This window comes from Henckelia pumila, chromosome 2 (genome assembly GCF_033568475.1).
Source record: "Henckelia pumila isolate YLH828 chromosome 2, ASM3356847v2, whole genome shotgun sequence".
Classification (NCBI taxonomy): domain Eukaryota; kingdom Viridiplantae; phylum Streptophyta; class Magnoliopsida; order Lamiales; family Gesneriaceae; genus Henckelia; species Henckelia pumila.
This window is the reverse complement of record NC_133121.1, coordinates 115651198-115671261: the sequence shown is the minus strand read 5'-3', so window position 1 is coordinate 115671261 and position 20064 is coordinate 115651198. Positions and strand designations below refer to the sequence as shown.

General features: G+C 38.6%; 4 protein-coding genes across 4 annotated transcripts; 1 reads left to right on the top strand and 3 right to left on the bottom strand.

The window, feature by feature from the left end:
* Nucleotides 1-985: 985 nt before the first annotated feature.
* On the bottom strand, nucleotides 986-3223 carry LOC140878220 (uncharacterized). The gene is made up of 3 exons (XM_073281826.1): nucleotides 3025-3223; nucleotides 1367-2934; nucleotides 986-1288 (listed from the first exon to the last, which is right to left on the bottom strand). The coding sequence occupies exons 1-3, from the start codon at nucleotides 3221-3223 to the stop codon at nucleotides 986-988; spliced, it is 2070 nt and encodes a 689-aa protein (XP_073137927.1).
* Nucleotides 3224-4738: 1515 nt separating this feature from the next.
* Nucleotides 4739-6083, top strand: LOC140882590 (uncharacterized). Its single transcript, XM_073288680.1, has 2 exons — nucleotides 4739-5337; nucleotides 5510-6083. Exons 1-2 carry the CDS (start codon nucleotides 4771-4773, stop codon nucleotides 5822-5824), a joined length of 882 nt encoding a protein of 293 aa, XP_073144781.1. The 5' UTR covers nucleotides 4739-4770; the 3' UTR covers nucleotides 5825-6083.
* Nucleotides 6084-6769: 686 nt separating this feature from the next.
* LOC140882591 (uncharacterized protein At1g27050) lies at nucleotides 6770-8623 on the bottom strand. Its single transcript, XM_073288681.1, has 2 exons — nucleotides 8252-8623; nucleotides 6770-7272 (listed from the first exon to the last, which is right to left on the bottom strand). The coding sequence occupies exons 1-2, from the start codon at nucleotides 8603-8605 to the stop codon at nucleotides 6979-6981; spliced, it is 648 nt and encodes a 215-aa protein (XP_073144782.1). The 5' UTR covers nucleotides 8606-8623; the 3' UTR covers nucleotides 6770-6978.
* Nucleotides 8624-10637: 2014 nt separating this feature from the next.
* Nucleotides 10638-12304, bottom strand: LOC140884384 (homeobox-leucine zipper protein ATHB-54-like). Its single transcript, XM_073291125.1, has 3 exons — nucleotides 11910-12304; nucleotides 11213-11595; nucleotides 10638-11129 (listed from the first exon to the last, which is right to left on the bottom strand). Exons 1-3 carry the CDS (start codon nucleotides 12034-12036, stop codon nucleotides 10782-10784), a joined length of 858 nt encoding a protein of 285 aa, XP_073147226.1. The 5' UTR covers nucleotides 12037-12304; the 3' UTR covers nucleotides 10638-10781.
* Between the last annotated feature and the right edge of the window lie 7760 nt (nucleotides 12305-20064).

The window sequence follows — 20064 nt, the reverse complement described above, 5'->3', positions numbered from 1 at the left end:
GTCTGAGCTTCCTTGCTGTCATAACCAAGGCCAACGCTAGCTTTTCTACCTCCGAATACCGGAGTTCTGCACCCTTGAGGGCATATGAGAAAAAATAGATAGGGTGTTGAGCTGCTCCTTCCTGCCTAGTAAGTACAGAGCTGACTGCCCCTTCCAAAGCTGATAAGTAGATGTACAATGGTTCACCAGGAATTGCCTTAGCCAACACAGGGAGTTCAGCTAAGTAGCTTTTTAGGTCATCAAATGTCTTCCCGCATTCCTCATCCCATTCAAACTTCTTGGCTTTGCGAAGCACCCTGAAGAAAGGTAAGCTCCTATGGGCTGATCTTGATATAAATCGAGACAAGGCTGCAATCCTTCCTGCCAACCTTTGAACTTCTTGCAAGTTACGGGGAGCAGACATGGATCGAATAGCCTGCACCTTCTCAGGATTGGCCTCTATGCCCCTCTCAGTAACCATATACCCCAAAAACTTATCTCCCCTGACTCCGAATACACACTTCTCCGGATTAAGCTTCACCTGATAAGCCCTCAAAGTCGAGAAAGTCTCCTCAAGGTCGGCCAACAACCCCACATCATCCTGAGACTTTACCAGAATATCATCTACATAAACTTTCACATTTCTGCCAATTTGGGAGGCAAACACTCTGTCCATGAGTCTTTGATAAGTGGCCCCTGCATTCTTCAAACCAAAAGGCATCACTCTGTAACAAAAAGTTCCATGAGAGGTAGTGAAACTTACTTTGTCCTGATCTTCCTCCACCAGAGGAATTTGATGATACCCCTGATATGCATCCATGAAGCATAAGTACTGATGACCTGCCGTAGAGTCAACCAATTGGTCAATTCGAGGCAGTGGATAGCAATCCTTTGGGCACGCCTTATTTAAGTCCCTGAAATCAACACACATTCTCCACTTGCCTGAACTCTTAGGGACAAGGACCACATTGGATAACCAGGTAGGGAATTGCACTTTCCTAATGTGTCATGCCTTAAGAAGTTCCTCTACCTCTTTTTTAATGACCTTATCCTTGTCTGGACCAAAGTGTCTCTTCTTCTGTTTTATCGGTCTTACTCCCGCAAGAATATTTAGTCGATGAACCATAATTTCTGCACTGACCCCTGTGAGTTCCGATACAGACCAAGCAAAAATATCTTTGTTCTTCTTTAAGCAACCAACCAAGCTTTGCTTCACTGATGGGCTCAGATCAGCAGCTAATTTGACAACCTGAGTTCCCGGGATTAATTCCACCTTCTCATGGCCTTCCTCGAACATCAGAAGCACCTTCTGTCCGTGCACCTTCGATGTTCGACCTATTTAAACCATTCCTACCTCCCTCCTCTTCTTCTTTGAATCAATCCTTACCTCATTCGCATAGCACAACCGAGCTGCTTTCTGATCACCCCGAACAACCCCCATTTCTCTTCCACTTGGGAACTTCAACTTCTGATGATAAGTAGATGCCACGGCTCGGAAATCACTCAGGGCAGGGCGCCCCAATATTCCATTGAAAGAGGATGGTGCCTCCACCACGGTGAAGCAAGCCATTTTTGTTACTCTCTGCTCTCCATTTCCAAGAGATAATGGGAGCACTATCTGTCCCAATGGTTGCAAAGCATGACCCGTGAACCCATACAACTCCGTGGTGATTGGGTCCAACTCAAATCCTTCCAATTTTATTTGGTCAAGGGTTTCTTTAAAGATAATGTTCACTGAGCTCCCAGTATCTACAAAAATGTGAGCCACATCGTAATTGGCTATGGTCAAGGTGACCAATAAGGGGTCATTATGAGGTATCACCACATCCTTTAAATCTTCTCTTTCAAAACTGATGCTCGGATCAGTAGGACAGTTGAGCTGAGAGTTTACCTCAAAATTTTCCAACCTACGCCCGTGAGCCTTGCGAGCTCTTCCTGAATCTCCATCCGTACTACCTCCTGAGATCATATTGATCATGACCCTATGAGGGTGATTTGCAATTGGTTGAACCCTTTCTCCCTGACCATTCTGAGGAGCTCTTCCGTGATGATCACCTTGATTCCCTCCAACGTCATTCCTCTGATTCCTCCATTGTGGAGCTCGGCCTTGACGAGGCGGATTTGCCCTTCGAGTCAGCTCAGCTCTGATTCGGGGGTCATCATACATAATCCTCTGAACCTCCTCACCTAGCCTCTGACAATCATTGGTGATATGACCATACTCCTGATGAAAATCGCAAAACTTGTCCGACGGCGGCAACCGCGGGCCTTTCTCAGCGTTACAAGGCCTTACAAGTGCTCGTCTATCCTCACATACTTGCATTGCCTTCTCCAGGCTTACTGAGAGTGGGACGTAGAGATAAGGTCCCTTAACCCTGTTCATCTCTTCTGCAACCCTCTTCCTTCCCCCTTCTGTCTTCCCCTCTGCCTTCGCTCCCAACTTGGTATTTGGCTTACTCCCCGACGTTCCTTCCTGACTTCTTAGCCTCTGTGCATCCTCCAAATTTACGTACTTCTCAGCTCGGCTAAGGAGCTCATCATAAGTCATAGGAGGCTTCTTAACCAGGGATTTGAAAAACTCTCCTCCCCTCAACCCTTGAGTGAAAGAGTTAACCAAGGTGTCAGCAGTGGCAGCAGGTACTTCTAGAGCCGCTGTGTTGAAGCGCTGAACATACTCCCGCAATGGTTCCACCTCAGATTGCTTCAGATTGAACAAACTGAGGGAAGTCTTCAGATATTTCTTGCTACTCGCATATTGGTGTAGAAAAGCTGAACTGAAGTCATTGAAACTCCGAATACTACCAGGTTGTAGGAGGTTGAACCATTGTTGAGCTGACCTCACCAGAGTAGTGAGGAAAACCCTACACTTGATTGCATCCGAATATCTATGTAACAGAGCTGCGTTTTCAAATCTTCCCAAGTGCTCCTCCGGATCTGAGCTCCCATCATACTCCCCTAAAGTGGGCTACTTAAAATTGGCAGGGAGTTCCTCATCTAGAATAGCCCGAGCAAAAGGGCTTTCCCTCTGTATGGGCCCTGGCCGACCTCCGACTTGCCAACCCAGTCTCCTGATCTCTTCCCACACCGCATCCATTGGATTTGGCTGACCTTCGGGTGGAGGAGGAGGTGGTGGTGGATTCTGATTCATGGCCGCTTGCACCGTTTGAGTGATAAACTGGCTAAGCTGATCTGCCGTCATGTCCGCCACATTTCCTCTTCCCTTTGCTCTTCCTCTTCCTGTCATATCTACGTCTTAGCTTGAATTTTCCACAGACGGGCCAATTGATATTCCTCAATAAAGTGATCTCCTTGGATGAGCTGAAGAAACTCCTCCAAATAAAAGATGAACTGCTTGCTGACCTGAAACCACTAACAAGAGTGTTAAGGGGGGCCGGAAGGTATTCCGACGTATCCCCTTCGACGCTCAAGTCAGATGCTAGGATAGCGAAATATAGAGAGTGGTGTGTGCACTCGAGTGAAAAAAATTTAAGATTCAAATAATGAAAATGAACCTGGTATTTATAAGAGAGAGCTCCGGGTTTATCGCTTGCCTTCCTTATCAGGAACCCGAGAATCCCGGGATTACAATCCCGGATATCTAGGCTGAGATCTCGCTTGAATCTGATTCAATAAAGGAAAGAGAGAAATGAATCATTACTGAGCCCCTGAACTCACCCTTAACACTGATCCTAACACCTTATCTAGCTCGTCCAGTGGACAAACCAATCTACGAAGCTAATTCCCCATTGATACCAGGGCCGAACTGAGCTCCCTAACACCTGAGATGAGCTTCCGACCCGAGCCGGGAATTATGGCGAGGGAGCCTTGCCGAGCTCCGAGCTCCCGAGCTGAGCTCCCGACCTGAGCTGGGAATTATGGCGAGGGAGCCTCGCCGAGCTCCGATCTCCCGAGCTGAGCTCTCGCCGAGCTCCAAACTCCCAAGCTGAGCTCCCGACCTGAGCTGGGATTTATAGCGAGGGAGCCTCGCCGAGCTCCGAGCTCCCGAGCTGAACTCCCGACCCACTTCTAGTTGATTAGGGATATTCTCTTTATCTTAGGATCATCGATAAGCTGAGGTGACCCCTTCCTCCGGGTATCAACTATAAAATGCGGAAAGTAAATCATCTAGTAAATTTGAGCATTGGGGGACCTGAGTTGACTTGTTTGTGTACAAAATCTCAGTCATAATATAAATTATGGTTTTAATTTAAAAAGGAGGACTTTCAATTTTATTAACGGTTGTCCAGTCCAGCTGGACATTTCTTCTATAAAAATAAAAATTATTAAATCCTATCCATTAAATTGACCCTCCCTCCCCAGTCAACACGACTAACAATTTTCCTATCTCAAAATTCAAAGCAGTTTGATAAGCTCCACGAGAAGAGAAGACATATCAATAAAAGCAGCTGCGGTTTATGCAATTTTTCTTTCTTTTTTGGTAGAAGGCTTGATTCTATAACTAAAGCGAAGCACGTTCTTTTTTCATGAAAAAATTATCAGACGAAGACAAGTAATAATAATTATATGTGACATGGCCGACTTTCTTGTATATACACAAATATATTTCAAAAAAAAAAGAAAAAAAAAAAAGGAGGATTAGATCGGGAACTTGGTAGGCGTGACCCACCAAAACCCGAAGCCAATCCGCGTAATCCAAGAAGCGTGTCTAATTCCATGTCAAATGGCTGGCTGGCTGGCGCCTACTGTCATGCATTGCCACCCATACGCTATACCATATATATGTTGCTTCCACCATGGCCATATCCCAATCTCTAGGACAAAAATACAATCATGGAATTCTTCCAGCATGCCAAAACAGTCCGCTTGAGGTGCGCGCACGATAAATACTTAACCGCCGAGGAAGACGAAGAATCCGTCACCCAGGACCGCAGCGGCTCCTCCAGGGCTGCTAAGTGGACCGTAGAATTTGTGGATAATTCCGACGACTTTATCCGACTCAAGAGCTGCTATAACAAGTACTTGACTGCTTCCAATAAGCAGTTTCTTCTAGGGATGACCGGCCGTAAAGTTTTGCAGACGGCTCCTAAGCGACTTGACAGCTCGGTGGAGTGGGAGCCCGTCAGAGAAAATGGTGTCGTCAAGTTGAAGACGAGGTATGGGCAGTTTCTGCGTGCGAATGGTGGTCTGCCACCGTGGAGAAACTCCGTCACGCATGATATGCCGCAGCGCACGGAGTGTATTTTGTGGGAGGTTCATGTGGTGGAGATTCTTGAAGCGCAGTCGCCTCCGGTTGTAAGTGCACCTCCACTGGTGGAGAAGTCCGATTCCTTTTCTTCTGTTTCCAGCTCTAGCTCCACTCGTTCGGTCAAATCTGCTGCTAGCTTCTCTCGGAACGAGGTACTACACCCCCTTTATAGTTTGTTTTGTCTCTTGAAGTAAAGAATTAAGTACTGTGCGTCAACTTTAGCCACTGGTCGTCTGATCTTTGTTTGTGGCAGTCTTCCAAATTAGTTATAAAATTTCGAGTCTTTCTTGATGCTGATCAGGACTATCTTTCTTGTTATTGCAGTTAAAGGATTCTTTTGAAATAAGATCACCACCAAAGGGAAGCGGTGGAAGGATGATATACTTCCACATAGCCAATGAACATGGAGAAATCGACGAGGGTTTCGCAGAGCTCTGCATTGCATTCAAAGGGAACGATGTTGTTGATCTGACGAAAAGACTGGAATGGGAGTTGGGAATAGAGGGTATCACTGTGTGTAATCGGAGCCCTTTGAACGGCAAGCTTTACCCTCTCCGGCTCCATCTCCCCCCTAACAATGCAACTATGCATATTATTGTGGTTCCAGCTTCATCAAAAGTTGAATATTTTCCATTCTGAATCGGTTCAATCTTCCTTGATTTCGATGCAACCACGCTAGACAAGAAGATTGATAAATTCATGAAGATTGTAGATACACTATGTAATCTTTTGCCAAGACTTCTTGTGGTGTCATCCGATTGTCTAGTCTTTTTCTTATAGCGGGCTCTCTCTCTCTTACAAATTATTTTAGTAAAATTTTGGCTAGGCTTTATTTGCACGTGTATCACATAAGAAAATGTTGAGATGAAATTTATGTAATATACGCGTTGATGGACAACTAATGTCGGCCCTGCATCCAAGGCCACACTCCACATTAGGATCAGCCACACAAATCCATAAATAAACGTTAAAGAGGATAAGAGATATTAACTTTGAGCATTAACTTTGAGCATGATCATCGATGTATTTTCCCGGATCTTGGCTACACAATGCGTGGTTCCATTATCTACAAGAATATGCAATGATTGAAACATAGTAAAAATGCTTGCTGCAGAGATTAATATTCACGGTAACTCAAACTCACCCATCAAGAGCCATGCATTTGTTATTACCTATTGGAAATGCTCGAGTATCAAAGCCCTTTAATCAGCAAAATTCAAAAGACCGCCTCGGATGGAACAGGGTTGATGTTCAGCAGTGGAGTTTTATATCTTTTATATAAAAGTTGAGTTCAGATCGCAGTCTCATAAATGGAATATGTAAATTTGAGATTCACCAAGAAAACTCCAGTTCAAAATATGTTCGGTTTCTACCTGAAAAGGAGAGTGCCAACAATTCCAGAAAACCACCATCTATATTCAGTGCCTCGATATCGATTTTGTAGCTAAATAATTAAATGCATCTCTACAGCTGGTTTGGAGCTCCTCTTAACATACCACCCTAACTCGAACAGTGAGAAAAACAGATTTTGATACAATCCAGTATATTGTAATTGAAGATATTAACATGGACTGCCGTGCCCCATATTCCTCAAGAGGGAAAATTCTCATATTTCATTATATCAACCATAGACTTACAGATAAGAAAATCTACAAGAAAAATGGTTTTCCAAAAGGTTACAATCAAAGACGCATAGATCATACAAAGATAGCTAATACCTGTTGGTGCCATTAACAAGCCTAATCACTCTTAGTGTTACAACCTGGTGCAACCCACAAAGTCGCTCCACTAACTCACAAAATATCGTCATAAGCAACAATTTCCCTGCCCTTGATCGGCCCATCCAAAACTGAATTACTAATGGCAGGACCATCATTAAGTTTATTACCATTTTTCGCAACATCATGTTTACTGCTACGTTTATCATGTTCTTCTCTAGGGTTCACAATAGCTGACCCTAGCTTATTACCTCTCCCATGCCGGCTCAACGGGATTTCTGCTCTCAAGAGCTTCGACGATAACCCATTCTGTAGTCTAACTCCTCCCCTCCATTGTGAAACTGGGTTGCTAGCCCATATCACCTGTACCTTTATCCATAACAAAATATGTACATTTCAGTACCACTGCACTAAAACAAATTGTTTAATCGCGTAATAGCAAACGACTGTGTGCCATATGCGTGCAAATTTGATGTTTGTCCAGCTACTCACTCGCTCAACTCACCTGCACCCAAGCCCAAATTACCATTGACAAAGAATAAAGATGTTTCATTCCATTTCTAAACTCCAATTCCACATTAAATGAAAGAATCAAAGTGAACTAATGTCTGTAATGAGAGTTAGCTTGAACATGCTGCTTGATGATACAATTTATCAGATGCAAACAAAATAAATCTGCAGCACGATACCGCTAAAGCAAGCACCTCAAAAGATCTTATGCAACCCATTATCTACAAACCGGTTTCATTCCACAATTTTCACCACTTTCTCACACATCTCACATTTAAACAATAACAAGAGGGTGGTGCTGACTCCATATTTTTAATCAATCTATAAAAATTAAAATACAACATTTTCGAGACTTTGCGTTTTTCAATGAAATTTTTACCATTTGAATGATGAACCTACACTTCATTGACCATACAAAAAGGGGTGATTTCAATTTTGCTAACCATTGCACCGATATAGTTAGATGTTCCATCTTGAAAGAATAGATAGGAGCCAATGTTTGACTTTCTCGCTGGCTGTACACTACCCACGGAAGTAGTGTACTCAAGTCTTGTCATTATTTCAAGGTTTAATAGGAGCTGAGATTATTTCTTTATTTTCCCTCCCCGGCTCAGCAATGATCCCCAGACCCACAAAAAAGGCGAGTAATTTAATAGCTCACAAGCCAAATTGGTAGAAAGAAATTGAGAGATAAACAAAACAAGAGAAGCACGGGTCAGAAACCAACAATTGAAACTCGCCACAGCAAGATAAATGCATTACGACCGCATATATGAAATGACAAAGGCGGAAAACAAGCAGCATAAAATGATATAGTGTAATAGAGAAGAGGGCATACTGGGACAGAATCTAGTGTGATAGGAAAATCTGGATCTCGGGCTGCAGCGACAGCGGATTGAGCGGAATCGTTGGATCTGAAGCTCACGTAAGCAAGACCATTGGGATCCATGCGCGTTCTAGAGATAGGACCGTACATCTCGAATCTGGACTTGAGGTCCAACACCGAGCAGTCGCTGGGCACACCAATAACGACCACCGTCGTATGAGACTTATCGGACGTGGCGGAGGAAGAAGAATTATCGAATTCATCGACACCGACGGTGGCATCGAGGTGTAGAGGACGGCGGCGTTTAGGGAAGGAGTAAGGGGCGTGGCGGGAAAGATAGGGCTTTTCCCTCTTCCGGGTGTTCATTATTTTCGCGGCAGCCAAATGTTCTTTTGACAGATTTCTTCTAAGATGTTTTAGTAGTATCGTGGACCAAAGCTGTATATTGGGCTTCTCGGCTGATAATTAGATGGGCCCTGAGGCCCATATGTATGTTGAACATTAGTTTATATCCTGCCAATTAATTAATTTCATACATTTAAAAACGTGTTGATTAATAATTGTATGGGGAGATCTAAAACAGGGAATTGAATATTAATTAATAATTAAATAATATAAGATGTAAATATACATGCTGGTGAGCAAAAATAATAATACAAACACAAGAAGTCAAGAAGTGAGACGAGAGTAGTGTTATTATTAATTGATTAATTTCACATCGCAAAAAGACAAGACAACAATGGAGTTGGCCCAGTGGTAATTGAGAGGGGCGATGTCTGGGCCCAGCCCATTGTCTCGTAGGAATGGAATCCCGCTTTTTGTGGGACACGTGGCGATTCATGTCCGGAACGGAATTGGTCTTACTTTAATATGTGTACATATATATATTTTTTTAAAAAAAATAAATAGAGTACTTAATTAATTGTTGATATCTATCAAACTTTATGGCAACATACCCTGATTTTAGTAGGACCATGGCATGAGTGGTATTCGTCCATCGCCATACCTCTTTTTTCTCTTCTTTTTTTTTTTTGAATAAATAAATATATTAAATACATACATCCCTTAATCTACACCAGCCTGGCCTGGTTGCCCAGTTAATCAAGTTCAGTCATACAAACGCATATTCCATGGATATTTGTTATTTTTTTAAAGCAAATTCCATCGACCATGTGGATATATACATAATTTTATCCCCTTGTAGTTGTAGCTCTTGAATTAAAGGTTGAGACACGTAACTCGAGTTTTAAAATGATATATTCTGCTTAGTAAAATTTATTATTAATCAAGTTTTGGTTAACTCCAATTTTATTTATTTATTTATTGTTATTGCTAATAAATTAAGTAGGCAGGGGGAACAAAGGGGATGTGACAGTAACAGCTGACCCCCCATTGGCGTGTGGACTTACCGAGGCCATCATACCGGAAACGAAATCCTTTACTACACTTAGTGTTATAAATCGTGCTACATTTTGCTAAAAACAACCCTGTTTGCATAAATTATTAAAAATTAAATTCATTAAACAATATGAATGAACAAAATATAATTAATCATTGATAAAATTTTCGATTCACTATTTTTTCAATTAAAAAATCATCAATAAATTGTTTTACTCATTTATCTTGCTTGGGACACAATTTATTGTCTATTTTAATTGAAAAAATAGGTGAATCGAATATTTTATTAATGATTAATTATATTTTGTTCATCCATGTTGTTTAATGAATTTAATTTTTAATAATTTGTGCAAACGAAGTTGTTTTCAGCAAAGTGTAGCTCAGTTTGTAACAACAAGTGTAGCAGAGAATTTCGTGCCCCAATCCACCTCCAATCTAGGAAATCTGAGCCCACGTCATCCTATACTATTCTATTATTTATTTATAATATAATAATAATAATAATAATAATAATAATAATTACACCGCCTACGCATCATTTAATTATTTAATTTCAAAGTTTCATGCTTCTTGGCTTCTCGCAACTTTGATTGATATGGACTTGTCCGTTGAAAATTCCTTTATTTAATCAATTAAGGTTTAGATTATTTTAAGAGACATAATTACAGTAGAGTGACACGTCTAACCTCAGTTTAATACGTTAATCGGAAATTTGTGGCATAAGTTGATTCCGTTATTCATTTTATATAACCCATATTTTAAGTAAGTGGACCAAATCTCAACATCGATCTAATATTTAACTTATGAATAGATATCTCATTAACATTCTTTTTCCATAAAACCATTTACAATAAATAATAATAATTTTAACATAAAAAATAAAATATTTTCACGAGTGACAGACAATTCATCTCACATTAATTTGTTTCTGTTAACTTATTATGAAATTGAAGAATTAATCATGTAAAACTTCCCTTTGTTCAAGAAACAAAATATAAAATTATGTTTTTATTTGATTTGATTTAACACACAAGGAAGTTGAGTAGGTAACCCTTAATTTCCATACAAATTTAACCCAACCTGCAGACACCATTAATTCCAGACTATGTCACTCCATTTTATCTTCTTTTCAAATTTTATTATCTCAATATGACCAGAACCATGTGCCTTGATCTTGAATGGGAAACCCCAAATTGCAAGAATTCGGCTGCAAATCATCGTGCTTTTCGAGTTCAAGTTTTTGGAAGCAAGATGAAGACAGCAGCAGGCTTCTGCTTAAGCTATCATCTTCATCTTGAGAAAAATCAGAAGGGTCTGTTGGTTCCAAAAGGTGTGAAGAATCAGCTGGATCCAACAATCCTGAATGGTTCCCATCTGTGTAATGTGGGCTGTCCGGATCCAAAACATCACTTTTTGCCGAGTTTGCTACGTCCATTAATGCTTGATTTCGAACATAAATTGCTTCCAACTTTGGCTTTTTTAGCAAATGAACCTGTTCATTAACAACCTTGTTAGAAACATTCGCTCCAACACTGATATTAAAGCTAGAAACAAGGAGGAGATGATAATGGATACCTCGTTTTTAAGATTCTCATTTTCTTTGTAAAGGGTGTCGTAATCTGCTTTCAGTTTATCATAACTTGCTTTTAAAATGTCATATTCTCTCTCGATATGCTTCATTTTGCACCGGGCTCGTCGATTTTGAAACCATATAGCAACCTGTCTTGGCTGCAAATTAAGTTCCTTAGCAAGTTGCACTTTCCTATCTGGTTCAAGCTTATTGTCTACATCGAAACACTTTTCAAGAGACCGAACTTGATTGGGTAAAAGACGCCTTTTTTTCTCGTATTGGTAGAAGGATCCATCATAATCTTCATTGGCATCAGTAGGTGCGAAGAAGGAGCCCTCTGTTTTGGTTTCTCCTCTGACATCTTCGAAGTTCACCATGGAAGTAGAGCCTAACCAAAACACGAGGGTGTTAATTAATGATTTATTGGATCCTTATCAATTTCACTCCAAGGCAATTCACCGACATTCAAAAGGCAAATAAAACAAAATCTAAACTTCCACATCTATCATTATAGACATATACTTTTAAGCTACAACAAATATGCAGCACTCTGAAACAATAAGGAAGATGCTTACAATTACAGCTACCCCAAGAAAGCATACCGACAATCAAAAGCAAGATCAAAGCTTAAACACCCAGAAAAGTCAATCAAACAGAACATGAAGAAGTCAAAGTATTTCACTAGCAAGAACAACAGATTACCATGAATAAGAGAGGAAGAAGTGGGAACCCAGCTAGAATCAAGAACTTCGGGAGTCGAATGGATCCTTTCATCTTTCTTTAGCAAAACATTCTTCACGTGGGAATCTTCATAAACTCTGCTATCCATGGATTTTTTGAAAGATTGGATCTTTTTGGTAAAATTCAAGACAATACTAAATATTCTGTGTAGCGAAAGAAATATGAACACCGGAACATAATCAGAAAGCAAATACTTTTAAGGCTAGTGACGAAAGAAAGTGGTGTAGAGTATAATGTTGAGGTGAGACGTGTGAGAATAGCGAGGGATCAAACCCATACTCCATCGAAGCAGAAGCTGTGGAGAGAGAGAGACAGAGAGAGAGATTTTTTATGGCAAGAAGAGCTAGGGAAGGGGGTTGTCATAAATTTACAAATATGTGCTGGTTTCTTGCAAGCACTAAAGATTTTTGGATTTAAAATGTATTTTTAAAATATTTTTAATATTTTAAAAACAAAAAAAAATTTAAAATTCATATTTAGACAAAAATTTTATAAAATGTTTTTTAAAAATATTTTTCAAATATAATTTATGAAAAATAATTGAAAGTTTTTTTTAAATGAAAGACAATAATTTTATATCAAAACAATACTATTTTTGAAATAATAAAATGTTTTTGTAGAATAAATGTCCAAACACGTATTTATTATTAAAATAATTTTTAAATTGTTTTATAGTTTTTTCAAAAAAAAAAAACTTTATAAAAATATTTTATAAGTACTTGTCTCTTATCTATATTCTATCTCTTTGCACAAATTTTTGAGTTCCGGTTCGTATTCAGTTTTTCGAATTATGGTTCGAGCAATCGTCATTAGACCTGGCCACGGTCCGGGTCCAGGTTGGCATTTAGCCAACCCTTAACCGGCCTGCCAATGGCCGGTTCCGGTCCGGGTCGGTGAACCGGCGGTTCCGGTCCGGCTCCGGGTCCGGTTAACCGCCGGTTTAGGGTCCGGGCTAAACCGTGCCATTTTTAAAAAAAAAATTGCAGCGCCCCAGCGCTGCATTGTCGGCGTTGGGGCGCTTCCCCTTCGAATTTAATTCGAAGGTGCAGCGCCCCAGCGCTTATTTGGCAGCGCTGGGGCGCTAAACCTTCGAATTATATTCAAAGGGCAGCGCTGGGGTGCTGGGGCGCTGCACATTCGAAATTTAATTTTTTTAAAATTTTTAATAAGACATATTCTTTAAATAATCTCAATCAAATATTTCATATCTTCATAATAAAAATATATTACATTTATTAAATAAACAATATATTAGAATTTCAACATCTTAATATCTTATGACTTAATATTACAAATCTATTACATTTTATTCTACTTCACTCGCATTTCCTCCCGTCGTAGTTCCGGATGTTCCTTCGGTATCATCTTGGTCTTCTTCATCTGTAACACCCGGAAATTTTAATACGTAAATTCGCATGCATAATTAGGGAAATTAATTATTTAAAAAAAAATTATATTTGGGTTAAATGACATTTATGTGTTATTATGTGAATTATATGCATGATTTAAATTTATTTTATCATTTAACCCGCAGTTATTGTATTTTTAGATTTTTGAGAATTTTATTGAGTTGATCGTGTAGACGGGACCGAGGACGGACGAGATACAAACTTTTGAGCCAAAAATATTTTATGAGTTTTATGAGCCTTAAGATATTATTTTAAGGTATTTTGTCAAGAAAATTTTAGTATTTAGTTATATATTTATTTAATAATTGATTTTTGGCCAAAATAAGTTATTTTATTGACTTTTATTAATATTTAAAAATCCCTCAAGTCTTAATTTCGGGATAATGGTTTTAGTATCAGATTATTATTATTTTTAAGAGTTTTAAAGATTTTGTTTAAGGTATAATATATTTATTTTGAGTAATATCTACTATTAATATATTATCTCATATAATTTAAACCTAAACCTACCCTACCCTATCCCCACTCAGCCGACAACTCCCTTCCCCCTCACCTCCATTCTCACGCTTCAACAGAAACAAGCAGCCACCATAGCCGATCAGTTTTTCTTTGAAGTTTTCGGTCCGTTCGTCGTCCCGGTGACCCGTACACGCGATATTCTTCGTCAATAATTTAAAAGGCATGTCTATTCTTTCGTTTGAACACCATATAAGCTACTATTCACGCATGATGGTTTTATTCCAGATTTTTTTTTTATCATGAACTTTTCGATTTATGCATGTAGGTAAGGTTTTGATGCATGTTTAAATCTTTTTTTTTACACCGTATAAGCTATATAGTATTTGTTACGTTTGAAACCATCAACATTGAAGTTATTTTCGAAATTGGTGCATAAAGTCTTCCACAACACGAGCAGACCATATTTTTTTGCATGAATTTTCTTTGTTGCTCACGGCTCTTGCATGCCATGTTATTTCCCTCATGTTTCTTTTTGAATGGAAGGCTCCGGGTCTGCTGCTCATGAGTAGGGGTCGTGCTAGGGTCCCTAGGAGTCTAGTGTTCAAGGTGGCTTGGTTGTTAAGGGCTGGGAAATCCTTGAACGATCGGTTTTGTGTTGGTTGCAAAGCAGATTACGGTGGTTTTTGGGATTCCGAAAATGGTTCGCTAGGGCTGTATAGGTATCGGGTTAAAGCAAGGGATGGCTCGTTGGAACCGTATTGACGTTGGCTAGGTCGAGGCTGTGGAGCTCCGGCCGGTGGGTGGCCGGAGCTGGCCGGCAGCAGGCCATAAAGGCCTGCTGCTACACGGCCGAGACCTGCACAATTATGTGCAGGTCACGTATGTGGGGAGGGGGGCTACGGGTTGGGGTTTTGGGTGGATCCGGGTCGGGTCAGGGTAGTGGGTCAGGTCTGTATGGTATTGGGTCGGGTCAGGTGAGTCTGGGTTTGGGTTATGTGGGCTGGGCTCGAGTGTTTTTAATGTTTAGGTGTTTAATGTTTTAATTGGTTTTTGGGCAAATTAATTAGAAATAAAATTATTTGGGCCTCCAAATAATTTTATTTGGTCAAAATTATTTTTAAGTTAGCCCGATGATTTTTATGGGCTTGTGGGCTCATAGGAATTTTTGGGCCAGTCAGTAATTTTATTGGGCCAGTCCAAGAATTTTTATAAATTAATTAGTTAATGAGCCTAAATATTTTTAATTAAGCCCAATAATATTTAAGTAATTTATTTTAGTTAAAATTATAATTTTTAAATTTATTTATTTAATCATGGGCTTTAAGTTATTTAATGGGCTTTAAGTCAATTAAGGGGCTTAGTAGAGAGACCAGCAGTCTGGACCAACCCATGAAAAATAACTAAGTCCGGAATATATATTTAATTGTTTTTATGCATGAAGTTTATTTTAAGTATAAATATATTTTATTATGAAAAAAAAAGTAATTAAATATATATTACGGACATATTTTAAGTGCATGCATACATGAAATATTTTATGATGTGTTTATGATTAAGAATTGAGCATGAAAAATATTTTTATGGAAATTGAAGTGATGTGACAGCATAGAAGTGGTTTTATCACTGACACAGAGGTAGTTCTACTACCGGCATAGAAGTGGTTTTACCACTGGCACAGAGGTAGTTTACTACCAGCATAGAGGTGGATTTATCCACCGCCACGTACGATGGTTCTTTAGACTGATCAGTCGGCACAGTTATTAGTCACATTCATGGATATGACCATACTCAGTTTTTATGTTTATGACATGCTCAATTATGTTATGTATGATGAAAAAATTTATGTTATGTTTATGATTTATGATTCAGCATTTATGTTATGAAAAATGTTTCCATGCATGCTCATGTACATGTATATGTATTAGTATCTACGTGATGCATTATTTTTAACCTTGTTATAAAGGATTAGACATGTTGAGCCTCTAGGCTCACTACGCTTATATGGTGCAGGTGAGAATGATGACATTTATGTAGCTCCTACCGGTGGTGAGGACGTATGAGCTCACGGAGCAGTGGACCCCGTGACCGTCGCAGTTATTTAGTCTATTATGATGGAATTTTGAAACATGTTTTATTTTATTATTATTTCGCATATGAGATTTTTCAGTAGCATTGTTTATCATTTTAAATTGATGCATGAAATATTTTTAAGGATTTATTTATTTATTTAATATTTTTCAGGTTATTTAAGAAATATATGTTATTTTTATATACATATATGTATGGGCGTATATGTATAGTATTAAAAAAAAAAAGTTTTTCCGCATTTAGTAGTACTAGGCGTTTCATCATCACTTTGAATATGTTGTGTTCGAGTAGCGGCTTTTGACCAATCATTGAGCAAACATTGGGCTTCCAAGTTTTCCGGCCTTAAGCTAGAACGTCTCTCGTCCAATGTATTTACTCCAATACTAAATGTTTGCTCCACTACAACTGTTGAAACCGGACAAGCTAGAATTTTTTTTGCCATTATAGCCAAAATTGGATATATTTGTGTTTTTTGCGACCACCATCTCAAAATATTGAAGTTTTCCTCATCTGTATCACTAAAATCAAAAGTAGTGGTAAAATAATTCTCAAGTTCCTGACTGGAACTTGAGGATCCTCGTGGACGTTTCGTCCGTTCCCTTAATAAAAGTTGTGCTTTAGTAAGTTTAGAAGTAACATTACTAGTTGCAGTGGATTGTGTTTCATGTGAAACAATTTGTCCACCATATTTGATGTTATATTCATTATAAATATCAAGTAAATGAGTTTTAATATTAAACAAAATCAATGAGATAGAAGGAATCGTTTCCGCAATAGGCTCCAAAGATTCATAATATAATGTTAACATGTCGCTTAAGCCATCTAATTTAAGTCTAGGATCTAAAACAAAAGCACATAAAAAAATTTCAGGAATGAGCAAAAAATATTTTTCTCATTTTGCTTTCATGACGAGAATACATTGAGATAAAGCACTATCATTAGAATTAACATGTTCATGAAAAATACAAGCAATGTTGCAACAATGTGTTAAAACTAAATGTGAAGTAGGGTAATAAACACCGGATAATTGGTCACTAGCATCATTAAAAACTTTTAAAATTTCACAAATACTAGTGCATATGTTCCATTGATTTGAAAACAAATAAATATCACGAGCTTGAACAAATTGATGAAAAAATGTACATAATAAATCTTTATATTCAAAAGAGGATAATAACAATTTATATGTTGAATTCCAACGAGTTGGAACATCTCGTGCAAACCGCTTAGTCTTCATACCATTTACTCTACAAAATTTTTCTCATTGCTTCATAACTTGAGGATGCGTCCATAAATAATGAATAGCGTTCCTAATTGGTTGAATATGTATGCCTAAACTTTTTAGTCCATCTTGAACACAAAAATTTAAAATATGACATGTGCATCTAATATGAAAAAATTTGTCACCTAGTGATGGTTTACATATTTCAATAAGCTCACTAATACTTGAAGTATTTGCACTAGCATTATCAAAAGACATCGAAAAAACTTTGGTAGTTAGACCATATTCTTCTAAAATAACAAATATAAGTTGCGAAATATTTTGTGCCGTGTGTGATTCGTTGAAACATCTATATGCAAGCAACCTTTTTTGAATGTTCCAATTATTATCAATCCAATGACATGTAATACCCATATATGAACAACTTTGCCAATGATCACTCCAAATATCGGAACACAAAGAAACTTTATTATTCAAACTATAAAATTCCTTAATTAATTCTTTCTTTTGATCAACGACTAACTTTTTCATTATGCGTTTGAGACTATTTCTTGGAATACGTCTAATAGAAGGATTTGCACTTGTAGAAAGCCAATTTTCAAAAGATAATTTATCGCTAAAACTAAAATAAAGTTGTTCAACCGCACAAAATTTAGCCGTTTCTTCTCTAAATCTAGCTTTGTTATATTTAAATAGTTGAGATTCATTACCCGATTGAGAAGAGAATGCCGGAATTTGAGTTTGACCACGATCAATACCAATTTCCACCGGATGATTTTTCTCGATATGCCGCGTCAAATTTCCATAACCACCTCCTTGTTTAAATTTGTAACATTTTGAACAATATTTGCATTTGGCTTGCAAATCATCGGAGGGAAGCGTCACCTTGTCGAAGTGTTTGGTGAAGATATCGGATGTCGGGCGAGGCACCGCTCGAGTTTGTCTTTGAGAGGCTGCCGGATCGTTCATACTTTCTTGACTTGCATGATGACGTGGTGGTGGTGGTGGTTGTTCAACTTGTTATCTTTGTTGCGCCTCTTGTCGAATTTCTTGAATTTCATCATCGGAATATTCAAGATCAAATCCATCGACATTGAATTGAGAATACTCGACCTCGGGTGGTATGATGCTCTTTTTCTTTCCTTTTCTTTTGTCACCCCTACGACTTGATCTCTCTCCGGACATTTGTAATTGTATAAATATGAAAATAAATCAACCCGGCGGTTTGACCCACCGGGTTGCCGGTTTTCCCTAGGGAAAATCGGGACCGAACCGCCTAGTGGCCGGTTCCGGGTCGGGCCCGTTGACCCGGTTAATCGGCCCGTTGACCACGGGCCGATTCCGGGCCGGGTCCGGGCCCAACCCGGCCCTTGGCCAGGTCTAGTCGTCATTGGTTTTCCTAATCAAACCTAAAAGATTATTTGTTGAACTTGAAATTAACATTCGAGATCTACTTTATTTTCGAGCGACTCTCTAGTGAGTAGATTACTATGTTTGATGAGGGACTATTTTCGGATCCATAATAGGATGAAAACTAAAAGTTTGAAAATTTAGAAGTCTCTCCAAATTTATAGATTGATGAACTATAATATATTTCACATGCATGCATGTGTTGTGAATTCTGAGAACGACATCTATAAAAACTTCCTGCATCGGACAAATAAAAACTTTAGGGTAACATTGTTTACAATTTTATTCGTGTCACTTATCTTTCAATTTATAAATAAGAAAAATTACAAAATCCGGTGTGGAAATTATACTTCTCAACTGAATTATTAAAGGCATTGGTGTGAAAATATTTTACTTAATTAATGCCGTGCATGCAGACGACGTCCAATTAAATTTTGCTTATCCAAACAAATCAAGAATCTGTTAATTTAGACACAATCTTAGCTTGACTTCCACTTACACATGCAAATTAATACAGAAATAATAATTGACCAGTAGTTTAGTTGATGATGTTGATAATTAGTTATCTGGGAAACAAACAGTAAAGAAATGAGGGAGCCACGAGTGAATGGATATATATGGCAAAAAGGAATCGAAAAGGGAAAGAAAAATACAAATGCCAACGATGAGAAAAGGGGTGGGGCACGTTGAGGAACATTACGAATGCTCAATTTTCAACCAGTCGCTATCTCTACAGGACAATTTAATGATTCAATTTATTGTATGAGCATGCACTTGTTATTAAATTTAAACAGCTTTGAATTGATGATTCTTCATTTTTAAATAATTTTTAGGAGTTTATTATAATTGGGCCCTCTTCGCCTTTATTTTATAAATGTGTGTATTATGTGGGGCGACGTCTAAAGATTATTTATGAAATTCTATCCATGACTTGTACTAATTTTTTTTTTTTTTTTTTGAGGTAGACTTGTACTAATTTTTAGTCGGGGAAAAAAATTTACGTGTACCGTGTTGAATGAACGGAGGGCCATTATCAATTTAGTACCTCATTTAGTCATTTTGTTTGGACATTGTAGTGACCCGCGCCGTGATCACCTACTAATCAGAACTTAAGCATGCAATTAATCAATAAAATAATCTTCATCAGAGTAACTGCGAAATATTAAAATAAAATAATACCAGGTAGGCAAAACCTAGTGGTCAACCCTGCTATCCAGCCTTGGTCACCACCTAACCTCCCTGTCCCCGGAAGAACTACCTGCAATTGCCCCATGGAATAGGGCATCCATCCAACAGAAAATAACCGAAAGTGAGCCTAAAATGCTCAGTACGAGAGTATGAGTATACATGAATGCAAGTGTACTGCCTACTGACTAGAGGTCAAGAATTAGATACAAAGACAGACCGGATCCTGGTATGTAGCACGCTGTGCCGTCGCTTCAGGAGGTGGCTCCCATATCGAAATAACAGTGGATTTCCGGACCCAAATCGATGGAAGTCGATCCACTAACAGGATAGGGTAAAACCC

Coding starts and splice junctions, on each gene's coding strand:
- LOC140882591 (XM_073288681.1), bottom strand. CDS start 8,605: ATGAACACCCGGAAGAGGGAAAAGCCCTATCTTTCCCGCCACGCCCCT. Junction 7,273..8,251: donor TCACACTAGATTCTGTCCCA/GTATGCCCTCTT, acceptor TTATGGATAAAG/GTACAGGTGATATGGGCTAG.
- LOC140878220 (XM_073281826.1), bottom strand. CDS start 3,223: ATGACAGGAAGAGGAAGAGCAAAGGGAAGAGGAAATGTGGCGGACATG. Junction 2,935..3,024: donor ACTGGGTTGGCAAGTCGGAG/GTCGGCCAGGGC, acceptor AGCCCACTTTAG/GGGAGTATGATGGGAGCTCA. Junction 1,289..1,366: donor GGTTGTGCTATGCGAATGAG/GTAAGGATTGAT, acceptor GTGCACGGACAG/AAGGTGCTTCTGATGTTCGA.
- LOC140884384 (XM_073291125.1), bottom strand. CDS start 12,036: ATGGATAGCAGAGTTTATGAAGATTCCCACGTGAAGAATGTTTTGCTA. Junction 11,596..11,909: donor TTCTTCCTCTCTTATTCATG/GTAATCTGTTGT, acceptor TGTTTTGGTTAG/GCTCTACTTCCATGGTGAAC. Junction 11,130..11,212: donor ATGAGAATCTTAAAAACGAG/GTATCCATTATC, acceptor GTTAATGAACAG/GTTCATTTGCTAAAAAAGCC.
- LOC140882590 (XM_073288680.1), top strand. CDS start 4,771: ATGGAATTCTTCCAGCATGCCAAAACAGTCCGCTTGAGGTGCGCGCAC. Junction 5,338..5,509: donor CTAGCTTCTCTCGGAACGAG/GTACTACACCCC, acceptor TTGTTATTGCAG/TTAAAGGATTCTTTTGAAAT.